The sequence below is a fragment of the Lissotriton vulgaris genome, chromosome 4_1, assembly GCF_964263255.1.
Source record: "Lissotriton vulgaris chromosome 4_1, aLisVul1.2, whole genome shotgun sequence".
In the NCBI taxonomy this organism is placed as follows: Eukaryota; Metazoa; Chordata; class Amphibia; order Caudata; family Salamandridae; genus Lissotriton; species Lissotriton vulgaris.
Genome location: NC_141691.1, coordinates 2095224845 through 2095245230, shown reverse-complemented (window position 1 = coordinate 2095245230; position 20386 = coordinate 2095224845). Strand labels below are relative to the sequence as shown.

General features: G+C 48.7%; 1 protein-coding gene across 1 annotated transcript in view; it reads left to right on the top strand.

The window, feature by feature from the left end:
• The window catches only part of LOC147725115 (GTPase IMAP family member 9-like), a 130715-nt gene extending 114518 nt beyond the window's left edge, over positions 1-16197 (top strand). Inside the window, exon 3 of the mRNA XM_086967110.1 lies at positions 14672-16197. Coding sequence (XP_086823236.1) covers positions 14672-15468 — 797 coding nt within the window. The 3' untranslated portion in view covers positions 15469-16197. The remainder of the gene's footprint in view (positions 1-14671) is intronic.
• Positions 16198-20386: the final 4189 nt, after the last annotated feature.

The following is a 20386-nucleotide window of genomic DNA, read 5'->3' as shown; positions in this document are numbered from 1 at the left end:
TCCAAAAAAATAATAAATGTTTCTATTTTTTCACTATTGGTTCTGAATGTGTCTCTTATATCATTGGCTCCGAAGCATTAATTTTTGTCACCCCCCCTCACTCTGTGGATCTCGCTGAAGGGACCACATAATCATTTCCTGGCAGGGTAGTTCTCTCCTTCTATTACACCAAGCTCCTAGACACCCTGGCCTGTGACGCCAGCAAAGCCTGGCCCTGCCCGGGCTCCCCAACGGCACGCTTGGGGCCCATGTGCCCTTCCCCTCCGGCCCCTCCCTCCTCCTCCAGGACCGCGTCCCCGGACTCAATGCTGGCAGGGAGCCTCAGTCGCCTCTCCCCTTTCTTGGGGGCCTCCTGCTGCTTCTTACCCTTCCCCTTCTTGAGCACTCCTTCACGGGCCCCAGAGGGCTCATCCATACATGCTGCGACAACAGCAGCCACCCCCGCAGAAGTTGACCTGGGCGGGCGGGTCATACCGACCCACGCCTGGTCCAGGACACCGGGCTGGAGGAGATCCGACCTCCCAGCCCGGCCAAGCACTAGTAGCGCAGCCCGCACCGCCTCTGCATCAGGCGTTGCCGTTATAGAAACTGAGCACTCGTTCCGTCCGCGAGATGCGTGAGGTTTGGCACCCGCGCTCGGTCCGTCGGCAAGATGCGTGAGGTTTGGCACCTACGCTCGCCGCACCGGAGCACCAGTGGCAACACGCCAAATTTAAAACTAAATAGCACCCCGCCTAACTGTGGACACAGTAAACAGACCTAATCGTCGCACTGGGGCACCAGTTACGACGCCCAATACAGTAAATAGCCCTCCGCCTTACTAAATCACACTCCGCCTACACTCCAAAAACTGACTTCTCCCTGAGGCACCGGGGACAGGAAAAGGAAGTTGTTCCCCTCTTGTCCCCCTAAATAGCCTCCTAACCCCTCCCACCCCTGACCTAACCCCTAACTACTTCCTGCCTGTCCTAAGCCTCGCTCGAACACCCCGGGGAAAAGACTGGTCTGCCGACCTGATTTCCCCGGGGGCCGCATTGTACAGTTTTGTAGCAGAAGCCCTAAATGGGAGCACCGCTTGCAAAACGGCGGCCGCGCAGCACTGGCCCGTTGCGGCGGCCTTTATAACTTATTTGAGGACACTGACTGACAGAAGTCAATGTCCCTAAATAAATCATAAAGGCCGCCGCAATGGGCCAGTGCTTCGCGGCCGCAGCCCTCATAATAGTGTCACCTGGGGTGGACCGCCCCCCCCCCCCCGCCCCCCTGCCCCCCTTAGCTACGCCACTGAGTCTGAGCAGAACAACTGTGCGCAATTTACATACTGTTAAACGATACAATGCGGGTGAGATTAAAAATGGATTAGCGCATATGACAGTCGCGCAAAATTAGCACCCTGTAATATCAGTTAAGCAGCTATACCGAGTTTGAAGGGACTATGCATTTTGGATTAGGGGGAGTGGCAGTTCTATTTATGAGGTGTAGTAAATTCTCAGCCTCTTAAGAGTCTACTTTCATGGTGAGGGTTGTGTGTGCTGTTGAGACATCTGAAGCTTGTCTACACTCAGGCGCAGCTGATGGGCTTCAACACCATACACTTGACCTGTAAAAAAACGGACCCCCATTTGGTGCAAAGTGGCATTCGTTGTGCGTGTGGATATTTACTCTCACATATATCTCCCCCTCAACCTCCTCTGACTACATCAGAATGTGACTCTGTAAGAATTGCACAACTGAATGTAAGATCTCTTGGAAAACATTACTCACAAATACATGACTTAGTTATTGACCACTCTCTTGACATTCTATTCATTACTGAAACTTGGATGCAAGACGAGATAACATCGGTAGCTAACCTGGTCACCCCTACAGGCTACACTATCCACTCCCTAAACAGACAAGCTAGAGGAGATGGGATAGCGGTAATGACCAGATACCATTTTGAGTGTACATTCACTAAGTTCCAAATTGCAGGCTGCGAGAGCGCTCGCTACACCATTAAAATAAACCCACACCTATCCTTCTCAGGCATTCTAATTTACAGACCGCCGGGAAGTGAAAGCAACTTTGTAAAAGCACTATTAGAGACAGTCTGTTCATTAGCCGCCGGAACAGCGAATTTCAATATTCTCGGAGACCTGAACATACACTTTGACTGCAGCAATGAGACAAAAATAACTAATCTGCTTGCAGACTTAGCAGGGTTTCAACATAGACAGATGGTCCAGGGAGCAACGCACACTGGAGGCCATCTCCTAGACCCCATTTTTACTAACATAGAAGAAGCTGTGGTGTCCTTGCCTATACCTATGACATGACAAATCACATGCTAACTATTATGTCCATCCCCAACCAGGCTAAATCTCAGCCCAGGCCAATACACAAGATGTATAAGAGGCCCTGGAGGAAACTACGGTTAGAAGACTTTGCCAATCTGCTAAAAAAACTCCCGTTATTCCACTCTGACTACACTAACCTATGTTACGAAAATTATTGTAATTGGATAACTCAGGCCCTGGATATATTGATTCCTACTTCCTGGATTCAAGCACGCGCTAAGGAGTCAAGCCCTTGGTTTGACGAAGAGCTATTAGCCTTGAAAAAAAGCTGTAAAATAGCCAAACGTAAATGGAGGAAACGATATGACCCCGACCTAAAAGCTCAATATAATACAATTCAGAAAAAGTATCACAGGCAGGTCTGTAAAACCCGTGCAACTTTCTATGCCAACGAAATCAATGTAAGTTCTAATCCCTCCAAAATAATTTTTAAAATCCTGAAAGATCTGAGCACTAAAAAAGCAGAAGTTAACATCTCTGTATCACAGATTGTAAAAGGTGAGCCCAAATCAGTATCGATGCCCGGGCTGCTGGCGCAAGACGCCTCTTAGTTCCCATTCTGAAACAGTTACCAAATAAAGAGACGGGCGCTGGAAGCAGGAATCACAAGAACAGGATTTATTACTCATGAGGAGAGCCTGTCATTTCAGACATGAAACACAGTGTCTTTCGGGAGGTGCTCTAACAAGTGAGCTGAGACACCGTCTTTTATACCACACGAAACACTTAGTATTACAACCACGACATTGTGAAACAAGGAAAAGACATCCCCATAATCCTCGTGTCAATCCTACCCCACATATGTTCACAATAGGGACCCTTGACCTGCTGATAAGAGGGGAGGGAAATCACGCAGCTGAGTGTTCCGCCAATTTTTAGGGTGTGTGCGCCTGATCGTAGCCTAGGGGGTGGGGTGACCAGGATCAATAGTTGGTCCTTTGAAGAGGAGTGACTCCATACAATAAGGGGCAGTAAATGGTATCTCCTGGCTTAGGCGATGGCCTTTGGACATGTGTGGTCAGTCGGACTCGGGGGAAGGGGTCATCAAAGGAGTGGTATTCATGCCGTGTGGACAATCGAGCGCGGAGGGAAGGCTTGTCAACAGAGGGGCATTCATGGAAGGAAAGGAGGTGTTGGTCAGGCGCGGCCGTGACTCCCAAGGACAGGGTCTTGCAGAAGAAGAAGGTTTATGACTTGCCCGTGTGAGGGAGAAGGGGAAGGGGGAGCCAGGGTGTGCACAGGGACAGAGTCGCACAGAGAGAGAGAGGTCTTATGACTCATGCATGAGAGAGCGGGGGCAGATGTCTTATGACTCATGCATGAGAGAGCGGGGGCAGTCAGGTGCAGCTGGGGAGGGCTATGTCAGCTGGGGCGAAGGATGCCTCTTCAAGAAGGAATGGGGGGGGGGTTGCGTGGGTCAAGCAGGAGAGTTGCCTTTCAGGGCAGGGTCGCGCAGAGGGAGAGGGTTTCATGGTCTATGCATGTGAGAGAGGGGGGGGGTTTGAATACGCGCAGAGGGGAAGCCGGTGATTCTAATGAGCGGGCAAAAGGCCAGGGTGCCTAAAATGGCTGTCATGTACACATGGGCACGGACTTTTACTGGCGGAGTGGTGCGGTCAATATTTTACGGTATTCATGGTGTTTACAGGGAGGGAAGTGGAAAAGGGGAATAAACGCTGCTTATGTACATCGATTTGCCTAATTTTCCACAGTCGCCCCTTTTTACATAACAGAGTTCATTTTCCTAATCGATGGTGGTACATATAAACAGGCGTGGTTGAAGAATTAGCATTTGTCGATACTAACATTTGGCATATAATCATGGACAGTTGATGTGATGGGCAGAATGCAGCACATAGGAAATTGCATTTGTCGAGTTCCTATCATGTCAAAAGCACTACATAGCATAAATGTTTCTAACTTAAAAATGTGACCAATGAACATTTTGACCAAGTAGTTGAGGGCGGAATTCAGTTCAGTACACAAGATCTCTTCGTCACAGTGTCTTTTTTGCAGTGAGCCATCACTGGTAGGCTCTAGTCCGTGTCCTTTCGTTGGCGCTGTTGAGCACCGGCGGTGGAGCTATAGGTCCAGCTCGGGTCCATCCTTACGCGTTGCAGGGTGCGGTCAGTCCTCTGCTGTTAGACCACAGTCCTGTTCCCTAACCAATCCTCTTAGTGGCGCCTTATGCTCGGCACCCATATTCCTGCGGCGTACCCCATTTCCACATGTATGCTGTTCTTCCTTTCGACAAGAAGTCATGTGGAAAAGAGGGTGTGTGGTTTCGATAGTCGATGGGAGTGAGAGGGCGGAGTGGGGGCAGATTTTCCTGGGACACACCAAAGGGACCAAGGGAGCAAATGATAACAAGCAAGCAAGCCCATCAACCGGGCTTGAAGAGGGGGACGGAAGCTTCAGGCACGTGTGGGCAGGCGGACAGAGGGCTTCAGGGCAGCCTTTCATCCTTTCGTTTATCACATTGGAGAGTGCTGCCTCGTCCCGTATTCCTGTCGTGCTGGGGCTCCACCTTTGGTCGAGGTCGCAGGTGTCCCATGATCTGCGGCCAGGCTGTGTGTCACGTCCGACCCTTCTCCTCCGGTGATCGTATATCTTTGAAATAGGTACAAAACAAGCTTTAGAGAACTGGTCAGGAGAAGACATTTATGCATGTGAATTCCTCCCTCAATCCTACGCACTTGGGAGATACGCTCATCGGTCACAGTCAGAGGTTCATTACCAAGCAGTGCTTATGTCAGCATTCCTACTGAGTTCATGCCAAGTTTTATTCATCGTCTATTCATGTCACATATGGAGAAAAGTCAGACTCTTATCAACTGTGCATTTCATCAAACTCAACATTTCGGAACCTCCAGGAGACTCGTCTTTCTAATCTGAGCCTTAACAGTCTAACATTTCCCTTCAAGGCTGGCTAACCTTTTCAAACAGGGCGGGGGCGCTATCATCGAGAGTCAGGGTAAAACAGGTTTTTCTCGAGGGACGACAGTTACTTATGGTCATCATGTTTATATCCGGGACAGCAGCTGGGGTCAATCAAGTGGGGTGGGGATGCTTCGGGCATTCGCGCTTGGGTGCAAAGGGGTGGGGCAATCTGGGCATTGGGGGTCAATCTAGACGTTGGCGCTTGTCTCTCAATGAACGGAAAAATAAGGCGCCATTGACATATAGTTCCCCTATATAAGGCCAGATTAGGGGACCGTAGTCGTCTTACCTGTCCTTTCTTTCTTAGCCAATTCGAGTTCATTCATCTTTGCAGAAAGGAGAGGTAGTAACATGGCGTGATACAATCATTTTTAGTTTCTGTCAATTTCGCTGAACACCTTTGTGTTCAATAAGTATCCAATCAGACAGGTGCCAGCGAGGCACAATTTTACCATAAAAAGGAAGAGGAAATAGGGAGATTCTCATAGAGAGTGAGAGTCGCCCGCAATCTAAACGAGCCATTCGGTACACGTATGACATGTAGAGAGATAGAGAGAGAGAGAGAGAGAGAGAGAGAGATAGGTAAGGGGGGGGGAGAGAGAGAGAGAGACGTGTACGAAAATAGGTCATTTAGTGCGCTCACAACACAGAACAGCAGGGGGGGTCAGGTAACGGAGAGACGTAAACAGAGGGAGAACATAAACCCCTACAGTACACACACACAAACTCAGACGAAGGAAGACAGTACATGTATTACATATATAAGACATTCACAACAAAACAGAAAGCAATTGTTGGCCAACAAGATCTATTTTTATATCCTGCGTATCTTTACTATCCTATTTACCTACGTGCTTAGCTCTTTTTACCTTTCCCTCCTTTTCCCTCTCGCTTGTTATTTCTGCGAGCGTTCTCAATTTGCCAATACTTACACCTCGGTCAGTCGATCAGAAATTAACCTGGTCGCGCTATTTACCCGTGGTTGGAACTTAAACCATTTTTCAGTTTCTTCTTTTGGTGGGAAGTTCTCCAGGTTAAGGCAACGGCAAGTATTGATCGGGAGAACAGTCGGACAGCTTGGCTATATCTATAAGAGTGTGAGAAGGGGGCAGTACATTTTGAACATCAGCAACATTTCTAACTTCACAGACGGGTGCAGCCTGGGTACCCTTACCTCAGGACTTTTCCTAGTCCTTTCCCTATCTAATTAAAACGTCATAATCGCGTTATCTAGTGTGTTAATTTTGAGTCAATTCCCGTCATACAGTACCCGTCAAGTTTCTATGTCAGTCCATCCTCCCAGCTGTTCTAGCGTGCTAATTTCCAGTCAATTTCCGTCATACAGTACCCGTCGAGTTTCCATGTCAGTCCATTTTCCCAGTCGCTATGCTCTAATGGAGGAACAGTCATATCTAAGACTAGCATAAGTGCTATGCTCAAAGCCCCTCCTTCCTTTATCGTCGGTCGTTCGAACATCGCTCTTCCATTTGTCAGCCGACTTTCCGATGCGACCTGCAGAAAGGAGGAGAAGAAGGGGGTGGGGGCAGCATTCAAAATATATCAACTTGCGTAAATCCGAAAATGTTTTTACCTACCACATACTCGACCTATCTCCATGGGCCGCATTCTCTACCATCTCGGCGTTTAAGCCCAGAGGGATCAGTAACATCAGATAGATAATCATCGATGGTCTGTGTATCTACATGAATCACACGATCGTGGCCTTATAGGTCGTGTGCAAGGGAGGCGGTCAGGTGGTATTTCTGTGGTGTCGTTTAAGGGCGTCTAAACACTTTTCCGGCTGCCTGTGACACATAATGTAGCTGCTAAATATCGGGCCCTTTTTAACCTTCAGCCTTAATCATACTGTACGTTTCTTATGTCGGTGACAGTAGCCATATATTTCGATAACATTCATAAATACAAACACTACGAGAATATTTGCGTGTTCAAAAACTTTAATGAAAAGGTTGGCGCACAAATACGGGCCTACAACGCAGTGGGCCGGCTACGGAGCAGACTGGAACTGTGCATAAGGGAGACGAAATCGGTAGCCATTTATTTCATAAAGTGCAGTAATGTAATGAAAATCATATCGGACTTTCCTGAGGTGCAAGTGTAATGCATGTCAAGCGTTCAATAATATCATCTCATTATTCTACTATTTGCTCAATGTCTAATGTATATCAATTCATTGTTTAAATGCTCAATCCGTGCCTATTTCATACCGATTCATAGCTGTCAACACATAATTAGTACCCACTCTAAATCAGTTCATCATCCCAACACATAATCAATGTTCATCTTATATCGCTTTCTTTTCCAAGCACATACTCAATATCCTTCTTATCTACTTTCATTGTCCAAAAACTGCATACATATCCCGGGGCATCAAAGCTGAGCAATCAGGGTGCAACAAGGATTTTTAAAAAAAGTCTCATTTTGTGTCGGCGCCATTTTGGGCGAGGTCAGGCAAGTCCCAGTATAGTCAGATTGCCTCCACTGACTCGTAGTAGGACCAGAACCTTCCGTTGGTAGTTCAAAAGTTTTTCGCAATGTGGTAACAGTCTAACAATATGGACCATCAGTCAAAGAGTGGAGAGGGCGGCAACAATTTTTCCTACCGGGTCATTCTGGTGTTCCACCGGAACTGAACAAGTCTGTACCTTGGCTGTATTTTAGCCATTTCCCAACTGAGGCTGGCGCAGGCAGGAGTGCGCCGATGTCGCGGCTCCCAGTGAGGGGGACGGGGGCGCCCATGCGGAGGGGTCGGGGGGCCCCCCGGCTCTCATAGAATCTTCAAAGTTGAGGAGAGAAGGCATGGGGCGTGTGCCCGTCCCGGGCAAAAGACCGCTTTTCGATGTGGACCCTCTTTTAAGCAAGAGCGTTGGGGTGTCGCTGGAAGCCTCCACCTGGAGGGAGGTGGGGGAGGCTCGTTCGCGTCACCTCCCCCTTCCAGCGACCCCGCGCCGTTCTCCGGCTCCAGTGTTTCGGTAAGGCCGTGCCAGGCGATGAAGATGGGGGGGGTCGGTGGCTGAGGCAAGACATCCCCCCCTTGACATGTGGCGGGACTACCTGCAACTGTCCAGGCGTTGCCCTGTGGCTGGACTACCTGTCACTCTCAGGCGTTGACATGTGGCGGGACTACCTGTAATCTTCAGGCGTGGTCATGTGGCGGGACTATCTGCAACTCTCAGGGTTTTCCGACCTCGCCTTGGCTCCGGTCCTCGTCGATGGCCAGATCAGGCAAGAGATGGGGTGGGGGGTGGTCGGTGGCTGAGGCAAGACAGCCTCCCCCCCCTTTTTTTGGCCTGCAGGGCAGCAGAAGAGGGGAAAAGGAGAGGCCTCCATGATTCCTCGGGCCGTCCACCCTACAGCCTCCCCTTCCGACTGCGGCCAGCCGAGCCCTGCACGCATCGAGGCCTCGCCTTCCGGATGGGCGTAACCGCGGACCTGTTGCACTTCGGGAGCTTCCGGAATGGGGGTAGGTACCTATTGGATTGTTCCTATTTCATGTGACCGTTATTTGGGCGTGGTGGGCAATGAGGCAGACATGTTTGGAGCAGGAATAGGCAATGGAGCCTAGCTACCTCATGGCTGTCTTGCTGTCAAACCTTTCGCCGTTTTATATTTCTCATTACGAACTATTCCTAATGTTTCTTATTTTTAGTGAAGTCGGAAGCTCATCAGGGGGTTACTGACTTAGCCCGATTTCTTTTTATTTTTCCTTCTTTTCCTTAGCGTGTTTCGAGCTAAAGTTTTCTGTTAGTAGGGTACGGTGATCAATTCATTTTTATATGTCCTTCCATTAGGGGCACTCCTGGACGGACCAGGTGAGTTACCTCCAATAAATGGTCCGGGTGGAACTAGATTATCAATCAGAGGGGAACACATATCCTTCGTTAGGGTATCATCCTGGACGGACCAAATGATGTACCTCCACTTACTAGGGTAGCCTCCTGGACGGACCAGATGGGTTACTTCCAATAAATGGCCAACAAGTGGGGGCATGTGTCCTCCATAAGGGTAGTCTCCTGGACGGACCAGGTGAGCTACCCCCCAAATAATAGTCAATCAGTGGGGAGTGGGTAGGACTGACGATTACAACGGGGACAAAAGTCTGCATCACCTACCCTTTTCTATCTGCAAAGACTAGACAGAATATTTCTATTCCACGTTGTTTGCAAACAGAAAATACCTCAAACAAACAATTCCTGGAACAACAATGTCCAGTCAATCAATCAATCAGTGGGGAGAAAAACAGGCATGACGGATTACAACGGGGACAAACGTCTGCATTACCTGCCCTTCGCTATCTGCAAAGGGAGACAGAATACTTCTATTCGTCTCTGTTTGTGGACAGGGAAGATCTCAAAGAGCAACAATCGATTTAATCGATTTCAAACAATCAGTGGGGAGAAAACTAGGCATGACGGATTACAACGGGGACAAAAGTCTGCATTACCTACCCTTCTCTATCTGCAAAGAGAGGCGAACGTTCCTATTCGCCACTGTTTGAAAACAGAGAATGTCTCGTTCTCAAGAAGAGAACCAATATTTCAAGTAGCGTCCAAAGCTAAATGAACCAATAACAACAATATCAGTATTCAAATACCGATTCCAATACAATCAATCAAACAATCAGATGGATGAAACCATCCTACCAATCAGGCGTAAAACGCCCTACTTAATCTTACCCGGACCGGACCATATGGATAGTTCTTTATCTTCCTCCTCCAGCGCCCGATCGTTCTCTTACTCCATGTAGCATTCCTGTGGGATTCCAGTCAGGACAGTAGGTCACTCGAGAGAGGTCCGTTCAGAATCGGTGAAGTTCATTCGATCGGCAGCCGGACGAGGGCCCTCTCAAGGCAGGTATACTCCAATCATTTAGATGTTCACTTCTTCGTCTGGATCTCTCTTACTGGACCTTATGTCACTGATGGACCCCGCGTTGGGACGCCAATTGTAAAAGGTGAGCCCAAATCAGTATCGATGCCCGGGCTGCTGGCGCAAGACGCCTCTTAGTTCCCATTCTGAAACAGTTACCAAATAAAGAGACAGGCGCTGGAAGCAGGAATCACAAGAACAGGATTTATTACTCATGAGGAGAGCCTGTCATTTCAGACATGAAACACAGTGTCTTTCGGGAGGTGCTCTAACAAGTGAGCTGAGACACCGTCTTTTATACCACACGAAACACTTAGTATTACAATCACGACATTGTGAAACAAGGAAAAGACATCCCCATAATCCTCGTGTCAATCCTACCCCACATATGTTCACAATAGGGACCCTTGACCTGCTGATAAGAGGGGAGGGAAATCACGCAGCTGAGTGTTCCGCCAATTTTTAGGGTGTGTGCGCCTGATCGTAGCCTAGGGGGTGGGGTGACCAGGATCAATAGTGGGTCCTTTGAAGAGGAGTGACTCCATACAATAAGGGGCAGTAAATGGTATCTCCTGGCTTAGGCGATGGCCTTTGGACATGTGTGGTCAGTCGGACTCGGGGGAAGGGGTCATCAAAGGAGTGGTATTCATGCCGTGTGGACAATCGAGCGCGGAGGGAAGGCTTGTCAACAGAGGGGCATTCATGGAAGGAAAGGAGGTGTTGGTCAGGCGCGGCCGTGACTCCCAAGGACGGGGTCTTGCAGAAGAAGAAGGTTTATGACTTGCCCGTGTGAGGGAGAAGGGGAAGGGGGAGCTAGGGTGTGCACAGGGACAGAGTCGCACAGAGAGAGAGAGGTCTTATGACTCATGCATGAGAGAGCGGGGGCAGAGGTCTTATGACTCATGCATGAGAGAGCGGGGGCAGTCAGGTGCAGCTGGGGAGGGCTATGTCAGCTGGGGCAAAGGATGCCTCTTCAAGAGGGAATGGGGGGGGGTTTGCGTGGGTCAAGCAGGAGAGTTGCCTTTCAGGGCAGGGTCGCGCAGAGGGAGAGGGTTTCATGGTCTATGCATGTGAGAGAGGGGGGGGTTTGAATAGGCGCAGAGGGGAAGCCGGTGATTCTAATGAGCGGGCAAAAGGCCAGGGTGCCTAAAATGGCTGTCATGTACACATGGGCACAGACTTTTACTGGCGGAGTGGTGCGGTCAATATTTTACGGTATTCATGGTGTTTACAGGGAGGGAAGTGGAAAAGGGGAATGAACGCTGCTTATGTACATCGATTTGCCTAATTTTCCACAAGATGTTCTGCGATAAACTGGCTTTGTTTTTTGTTGAAAAAATTGAAAAAATCTATAATGTATTTCCCGCAAAGCCCATGCTCAGCCCTTCTAAAACAGAAATTATATCTGAACTTACCAACATCCCGGATCTAAGTCAGGAGGTCTTTGACGGATTCTGTCAAAAAGTCAAAATAGGTTCTCCCCTCGACCCCCTAAAGCCTGAGCAATTCAGGGAAGCAGATACCACAGTACTCGAACCACTAAGAGGCATTATTAATATATCATTGACAACATCAGAAATCCCCATAAAATGGAAGCAGGCATGGGTGAATCCCATAATCAAAAAAACAAATTTAGATCCGACAAAACCTGTATGTAAATGTATGTATTGGCATTTATATAGCGCACTACTTACCCGTAGGGTCCCAAGGTGCTTCGACCGCTGCGAAACCCTTCCTGGCTTCCCTGAGAGATGGTCCCTTAATGGGTATCTCCAGGGTGAGACCAGGCATCCCCGGCAGTCTGGTGGGGCCATTAGTGAAGATGAGGCAAGCTAATGCCCAGAGTTGCCGAGTGTGATCGCTGATCAGAGTGGGCACCGAGGCGAGAGAATTATCGAGTCCGCTGACCCTGGTCCAGAAACCTGCCGCGCCGGGAATCGAACCCTGGTCCCGGGCCGTCCTCTGCCCATATCTCTGCTACCATGGCCTGCCAAGATCACTGAGTCCTACGTAAACACCATCCTTACGGCACACCTCTATGCCAATAACATCTTGGACGCCTCCCAGCATGGTTTCCGTGCAGATCACAGCACGGAGACGGCACTTCTTAGTGTTACAGAACATCTCAGATCCATCAGAGATTCCGGTCAAACGGCAGCGCCGATCCTGCTCGACCTCAGCGCCGCCTTTGATATGGTCTCCCACGAGGTGCTTCTGTACAGACTGGAGGCAGCAGGGGTGAAGAGCGCAGCTTTGGCCTGGTTTAAAGCATTTCTGTCAGACAGATCTTTTCAGGTAGTTACCCCCCCATTTGTCTCTAAAAAGTGTAACATAATGCAGGGAGTACCTCAGGGCTCAGCGCTCAGCCCGACACTCTTTAATCTATATGTCCAACCACTAGCTGAGGTCGCCAAGAGGTGGGACCTTTCCATCGTGTCATACGCTGACAATACTCAGCTGGTGGTAACATTGAGTGATGACAACGGAGCAGGAGCACTGAATTTCAAGCATGGCCTCACTGCAGTAACTGAGTGGCTGACGGCCAATTATTTACAACTTAACGCTGACAAAACGGAGGTGTTAATAGTAGGAAAAAATGCCGAAGCTTGGGGAAAGGACTGGTGGCCCGATACTCTTGGCCCCCACCTGACCCCAAAGCAGAGGTAAAAAACTTGGGGGTGTGGTTCGACTCAACCTTGAGTTTTGTTGGCCACACAAAAAAAGTAGCTGCCACAAGCTTTGGTATCCTACGCAACCTACGACCTATATTAAAAATTTTCGACCCTTCTACACGTCAGGTAATTATCCAAGCCACAATCTTTTCCCGCTTAGACTATGCTAACTCCTTACTCCTGGGAGCCAATCAAGCGGAAAAAAAACGTCTGCAGCGTGTCCAAAACGCGGCAGCGCGGGCCCTAACAGGGCCTCCCCGGTTCGAGTCTGTAACCAAGACCTTGGTAAAACTGCACTGGTTACCGGTGGAAAAGAGAATTAATTTCAAGGCCCTGTGCTTGGCCTTTAAGATTCTAAATAAATCCTCACCTCCCATGCTATGTCATCTCATAACGCAGTACACTCCAAATAGAGCTCTCAGATCAGAAGGACAAAATCTGGTCATGATTCCCCGTGTCAGACTCGCCCGCACTGGAGGACGTTCCTTTCAATACATGGCTGCCAAACTATGGAACACACTACCACTGTAGATCCGAAGTATAAATGACCTTCTTGCCTTTAGAAAGGCATTAAAGACCCACCTGTTTTGCTAAGTTGACCTGATAGCCTGTCTGTATGTTGTGTTCTCTCCTGTCTAGTCCAGCGCCGGGACGCCCCTTCGCTGGGGCAGCCGCCGCGCTATATAAGCAGATGTAACATAACATAACATAACTGCTGATGTTCCATGTTAGCAGAGTGTCTGTAATGCGTTTCAGTGCTTTAAATGTTCTTTTTGTACTAGAGGACAGTCAAAGGTGAACACGTACTGCCCTCACCCCCTTCTTAGCAGTCCTGAATGCAGCCCGTAGGACCTGTGTTCATGGGAGTCCATGGGGGGGCAAGGAGGGACGCTTGTCCCCCATGCACACGCCCATATGCACAAATGCATCCTCAGGCAGGACATCATCCAACTGTCTGCCTTATACACATGAGAGAGGGTCTATGTGAAGATGAGGGGCATTATTGGAGGGCGGTATCAAGGCCAGACTCGCCGGACCGGGCATCAGGTGTTTTCTTTGGGGGCTGGACTGGTGGGGAGGTTTTGTTACCACTAAAAGACCTGCACATTTGCTTAAATCTGCAAACCTGAAGTGCACAATTGTCTCAACCTAATATATACTTATTTTCACTTGTACTTTAGTGGTTCTCTATTTACTTACCTCCCTCAGAGAAGGTTGCGCTATAGAATATGTCTGTAAACCTTACCGTTTGTCCTGAATTTTGACCTGCTGTCCTGAATTTTTGTCCCAAATTTTGACCCTTTGTCCTGAATTTTTACACTCACTGTCCTGAATTTGCACCCATGCCAGTTGGCTTGTAAATCTGCCTCATAGCGTTCAGCTTTTGGGATGCCAGTGGGGTAATTTTAGGGTTCAGGGCGGGTATGGGTTTTGGGGTGCCAGGGGAAATGTTAGGGTTCAGGGTGGATATGTGTTTTGGGGTGCCAGGGGGACAATTTTAGGGGTCAGGGTGGGTATGGGTTATGGGTTTTGGGGTGCCAGGGGCCTAACTTTAGGGATCAGGGATTGTATGAGTTCTAGGGGGGGTAATATTAGGGTTCATAAATGTGCTTTAATTGTTGACCAGTTTTAAATATCAGAATTCATCAGTTTTTTTCTCAGCTTGGCCTGAGCATTACCCGATCCTGATTGTCTGACATTTTAGCCCTGCCCCTATTGATTAACATTAGCCACGCCCCTTTGTTTGCCAGGTTAGCCCCCCTGTAAACATTTCTGCGGATGTCCATGCCTGTGTGTAACTTGTGCATAACCTGCGCTCTCTTCTCTTCGCAGAGACCAGTGAGCTGAGGATCATCCTGGTGGGGAAGACAGGAGCGGGAAAAAGTGCGACTGGAAACACCATCCTCGGGCAGAGAGAGTTCGACTCCAAAGTGTCTTCAAAAGCAGGGACAAGTGAATGCAAGGAAGGGTCCTGCGTGAGGAGCGGGCACAAGATCGTGGTTGTCGATACTCCAGGACTGTTCGACCCCCAGATTTCAAATTCAGTAATTGCTCAAGAAATCGCTAAAAGTGTAGTGATGGTGGCCCCCGGGCCCCACGCCTTCGTCCTGGTGATTGCCGCCGGCCGATTCACCGATGAAGAGGTGAGGGCCGTCCGAGACATCCAGACTCTATTCGGAGAAGGAGCCTTAAGGTACACGCTGGTCCTGTTCACAAGGATGGATGACCTGCAAGCAGATGAGATCACCCTGGAAGAGTTTGTCCAAGATGTAGATCCCAGGCTGAGCACGGTGATCAGGAGCTGCGGGAACCGCTGCGTGGGCTTCAACAACCGGGCTCAGGGGGCCCTGCGGGAGCAGCAGGTGGAGGCGCTAATCTCAATGGTCGAGAAGATGGTGGAGGAGAACTGGGGCCCCTGCTACACAAATCAGATGTTTCAAAAGGCGGAGGAGAAGATCCGGGCACGGGTCGAAGAGATCAAAGAGGAAAGGGAGAGATCGGAGCAGACTTACCACAAAGAGGCCAAGAAGAGCGTCCTGGCAGATGTACTGAAAGCATTCATACATACGATAAGATCGCTGTTGACAGTAGATGACATTGCAGAGGCATTGAGCGAGCTATTCCAATAACCTGAAATAACCTGAAAACAGCAGAGAACATTGAAATAAAACTGCAGGATCCTAGCCCCGGGCCGCCTGTCCACTGCTTTCATTTTCACTCGGAAACATCTTGGGCTCACACTTATTCACTGCCCCACTCAAACTTATTCTCTGCCCCATTCAAACTTATTCTCTGCCCCACTCAAACTTATTCACCGCCCCACTCATACTTATTCACTGCCACACTCACACTTATTCACTGCCTCACTCAAACTTATTCACTGCCCCACTCATACTTATTCACTGCCACACTCACACTTATTCACTGCCACACTCACACTTATTCACTGCCCCACTCAAACTTATTCACTGCCCCATTCATACTTATTCACTGCCACACTCACACCTATTCACTGCCCCACTCAAACTTATTCACTGTCCCACTCATACTTATTCACTGCCCCACTCATACTTATTCACTGCCACACTCACACTTATTCCCTGCCACACTCACACTTATTCACTGCCACACTCACACTTATTGACTGCCACACTCACACTTATTCACTGCCCCACTCAAACGTATTCACTGCCCCACTCACACTTATTGACTGCCCACTCACACCTAATGACTGCCCCACTCACACTTATTCACTTCCACACTCACACTTATTCAATGCCACACTCACACTTATTCACTGCTACACTCAAACTTATTCACTGCCCCACTCACACTTATTCACGGCCCCACTCACACTTATTGACTGCCCACTCACACCTAATGACTGCCCCACTCACACTTATTCACTTCCACACTCACACTTATTCAATGCCACACTCACACTTATTCACTTCTACACTCAAACTTATTCACTGCCCCACTCACACTTATTCACGGCCCCACTCACACTTATTCACTTCCACACTCACACTCATTCACTACCACACTCACACTTATTTCCTGTTACACTCACACTTATTCACTGCCCCACTCACACTTATTCACTTCCACACTCATACTTATTCTCTTCCCCACTCAAACTTATTCACTGCCCCACTCACACTTATTGACTGCACCACTCACACTTATTAACTGCCCCACTAACACTTATTCACTTCCACACTCACACTTATTCACTGCCACACTCAATCAATCAATCAATCATAGACATTTATAGAGCGCTCTACTTACCCGGAGGGTCTCAAGGCGCTAGGGGGGGGGGGTGCTGCTACTACCCGAACAGCCAGGTCTTGAGCTTCTTCCTGAAGGCGAGGTGGTCTTGGGTCAGGCGCAGGTCGGTCGGGAGGGAGTTCCAGGTCTTGGCGGCCAGGTAGGAGAAGGACCTTCCTCCTATTGTCGTTCTTCGCATGCGGGGGACGGCGGCGAGGGCGTGACTGTCTGATCGGAGGTGTCGTTTGGGAGCGTAGAAGTTGATGCGGTTGTTGAGGTAGCTCGGGCCTTGATCGTGAAGAGCTTTGTGTGCGTGGGTAAGGAGACGGAAGGTGATTCTCTTGTTGACCGGGAGCCAGTGCAGGTCTCTTAGGTGTCCGGAGATGTGGCTGTGTCGTGGGATGTCGAGGATGAGTCTGGCTGAGGCGTTCTGGATCCGTTGGAGTCTCTTCTGGAGCTTGGCAGTGGTTCCGGCGTAGAGGGCGTTGCCGTAGTCCAGTCGGCTGGTGACGAGTGCCTGGATGACAGTCTTCCTGGTCTCGGTGGGGATCCACCGGAAGATCTTCCGTAGCATGCGCAGGATGTTGAAGCATGACGAGGAGACGGCGTTGACTTGCTTGGTCATAGAGAGGGAGGAGTCCAGGATGAAGCCCAGGTTGCGTGCGTGGTCTGTCGGTTTGGGTGCAGTTCCCAGGGCGGGGGGCCACCAGGAGTCGTCCCAGGCAGAGGGCGAGGATCCCAGGATGAGGACTTCCGTCTTGTCCGAGTTCAGCTTCAGGCGGCTGGTCGACATCCACTCGGCTACCTCTTTCATTCCTTCGTGAAGGTCGGCTCTGGCGGCGGGGTCGTTGGTCAGGGAGAGGATCAGCTGGGTGTCGTCGGCGTAGGAGATTATGTTGAGGTTGTGTTGGTGTGCGATGGCCACGAGGGGGCTCATGTAGACGTTGAAGAGGGTTGGGCTCAGCGAGGGTCCTTGAGGGACGCCGCAGATGACTTCGGTGGCCTCTGACTTGTACGGTGGTAGACGGACTCTCTGTGTTCTTCCGTCGAGGAAGGAGATGATCCATTCCAGTGCCTTCTCCTGGATTCCGACGTTGCTGAGGCGCTGCACTAGGGTGCGGTGGCAGACGGTGTCGAAGGCCGCGGAGAGGTCTAGGAGGATGAGGGCCGCTGTTTCTCCGTTGTCCATCAGGGTTCGGATGTCATCGGTGGCAGCGATGAGGGCGGTTTTGGTGCTCTGGTTGGCTCGGAAGCCAGACTGTGAGGGGTCGAGGGATCCGTTCGTCTTGAGGAAGGCGGCCAGTTGCTTGTTGACGGTCTTCTCGATGACTTTGGCCGGAAACGGGAGCAGCGAGATGGGGCGGTAATTCTTGAGTTCGGTGGGGTCCGCTGTTGGTTTCTTGAGTAGAGCGCTGAGTTCGGCGTGCTTCCAGCTCTCAGGGAAGGTGGCGGTGGTGAAGGAGGTGTTGATGATGTCCCGCAGGTGGGGTGCGATGATGGCGTCGGCCTTGTTGAAGACGTGGTGAGGGCAGGGGTCGGTCGGAGATCCGGAGTGGATGGAGTTCATCATGCGGACGGTGTCTTCGGTGCTGATCGGAGTCCAGGCGCGGAGGGTGGTGGTGGTGGTTCGGTCGTGTCGGACGTGGCGTTCGTCGGTTGGGTGTTGAAGCTGTTGTGTATGTCCGCGATCTTGTTGTGGAAGTAGGAGGCGAGGGAGTTGCAGAGTTCTTGCGATGGGGTGATGTCGTTGTTTCCGGCGTTGGGGTTGGAGAGCTCTCTCACGATGTTGAAGAGTTCCTTGCTGTTGTGTGCGTTGCACTCACACTTATCACTGCCATGCTCACACCTATTTACTTCCCCACTCGCACTTATTCACTGCCACACTCACACTTATTCACTGCCCCACTGACACTTATTCACTGCCACGCTCACACTTATTCACTGTCACACTCAGCCCCTTCTTTCTTTTTATCCAGGAACGGAATTAAGAAATTCAAGAGGATGGAGTGACCTTCCGGCCGGAGGCCTCTCAATGGTAACACCAAGGGCTCACCCATGAACAGTTTAAATAAAAGATGTGAACTACTTAATTGTGATCTAAGCTTGCAAGCTCCACCTTTTCAAGACAAACGCATGTATTATTTACAAACCATGTAATGTTTTTAGCTAGTCAGTTATAGTGTTTGTGTCAATATGCATGTTTAGGTGGAGAGGGTTTATTAGGGTGCATGATAATTTTGGAAACATTAATACCCTGGAAGCTTGGATGTTCCATAGTGCCCAACAAAACATATTCTCTGTCCTCACTGTGTTCTGACTCGTGTTTGCTGCCTACAACTCCCATTGTGTATGCACCACAGCTGACTGACCATGTTAATTGCACACTTCAATGGAGTTTCAGACATGGCAAGCCATAGGAGGGGGGTCAGCTGTAGGGTCTCACATACTGAATTTGAAAGCCTGAACCCTGATCTTCTTCAAGATTTTACACTTCTCATAAACGTGCAGTTTCAAGCTACTTGACCTCAGTATAAAATTATCAAAAATAAGAAAAAAATATTTCAAATGTTTCCAGTGCAGCCAGTAACATAAGGGCATAAGACAAAGAAGCGATATAATTTTAAAAAATGGCACATCAATGACATCGAGGAAAAACTGTAAAGTAAAATATAATTATTCTCTCCTGTGTGTGCCTGATAAGGGACAGAGGGATCATAATGCATTTATCAAATGGGAAATTTACCAGAATACATTTCCTGGGTCTTCAGATCAACTGATGCTCACCACCAGGAGCATCTCATGGTGTACCTATGCTGCACCCCCAAGTTTTTGTTAACTAATTAAAATAATATATGCACCTCCATAGTCCCCCATGTGATAATTGGTAGTCTCCCTGATTATAGGTGTGTGATTTTTTTCTTATTACAAGACAAAACTGACATCAGTAAAAAAAAAAGTTTTACTAGGAACCTGTCTCTAAACCGATACATAAATATGATTCGACAAGTGAGTAGTAAAGTAACACCCTTATAGTGTAAGGACTGCCTCCATCACCCTCTGGTAGCACCAACCTATATGGATTCACCTCTGACTGGAGGCCAGTCCTCCACCCAATCGCATCTTCTGAAACACTCCTTAAACAAATAATATAGGTAATTTAAGAGTGCCACTCAGTGATATAGGATTTGTTTTTCACCAACATTATTACAGACTATGTACAAAGAAGAAAAGTTCCACATAAATGTGCATCTACATCCTTTACACAAATAAAATATTCAGATATATAAAATAAACACGTAATGTAAAATCTGCACATCTAAATCCAAATCAAAACCCTTAAAAAATAAAAATGCACTGTTAGCAATATTTCACAGTTGATCTAAATTTTAATCTTTGATGGGAGCAACCTGAAAATAATCTATAGCCTACTTGTCTTAGGTCATATGTGTTCGAAATTTCCTCTTCTTTCACTTTAAATATGTATTAAACAGTATGAGAAATTGAAATATTTGTTGAGAGTGTGCATGAGCCCTTTTCAAGCAACAGCCAAAATCCCTGCCAGGGTGACCACAAAAATCATTCATTACCTTGTGCTTAACCCTCTGGCACAAACACATTCAGCCTTAACTTAGAGGCTATGTATAAAGATTTTATACATAAACACAAACAGTAATAAAGTGAAAACACAACTCCAGGATATTACCACATCAAATTAGAAAAAAATATACAATATATTATTTGACATCAAAATGATAAAAGTACAATCCGTAAACCCAA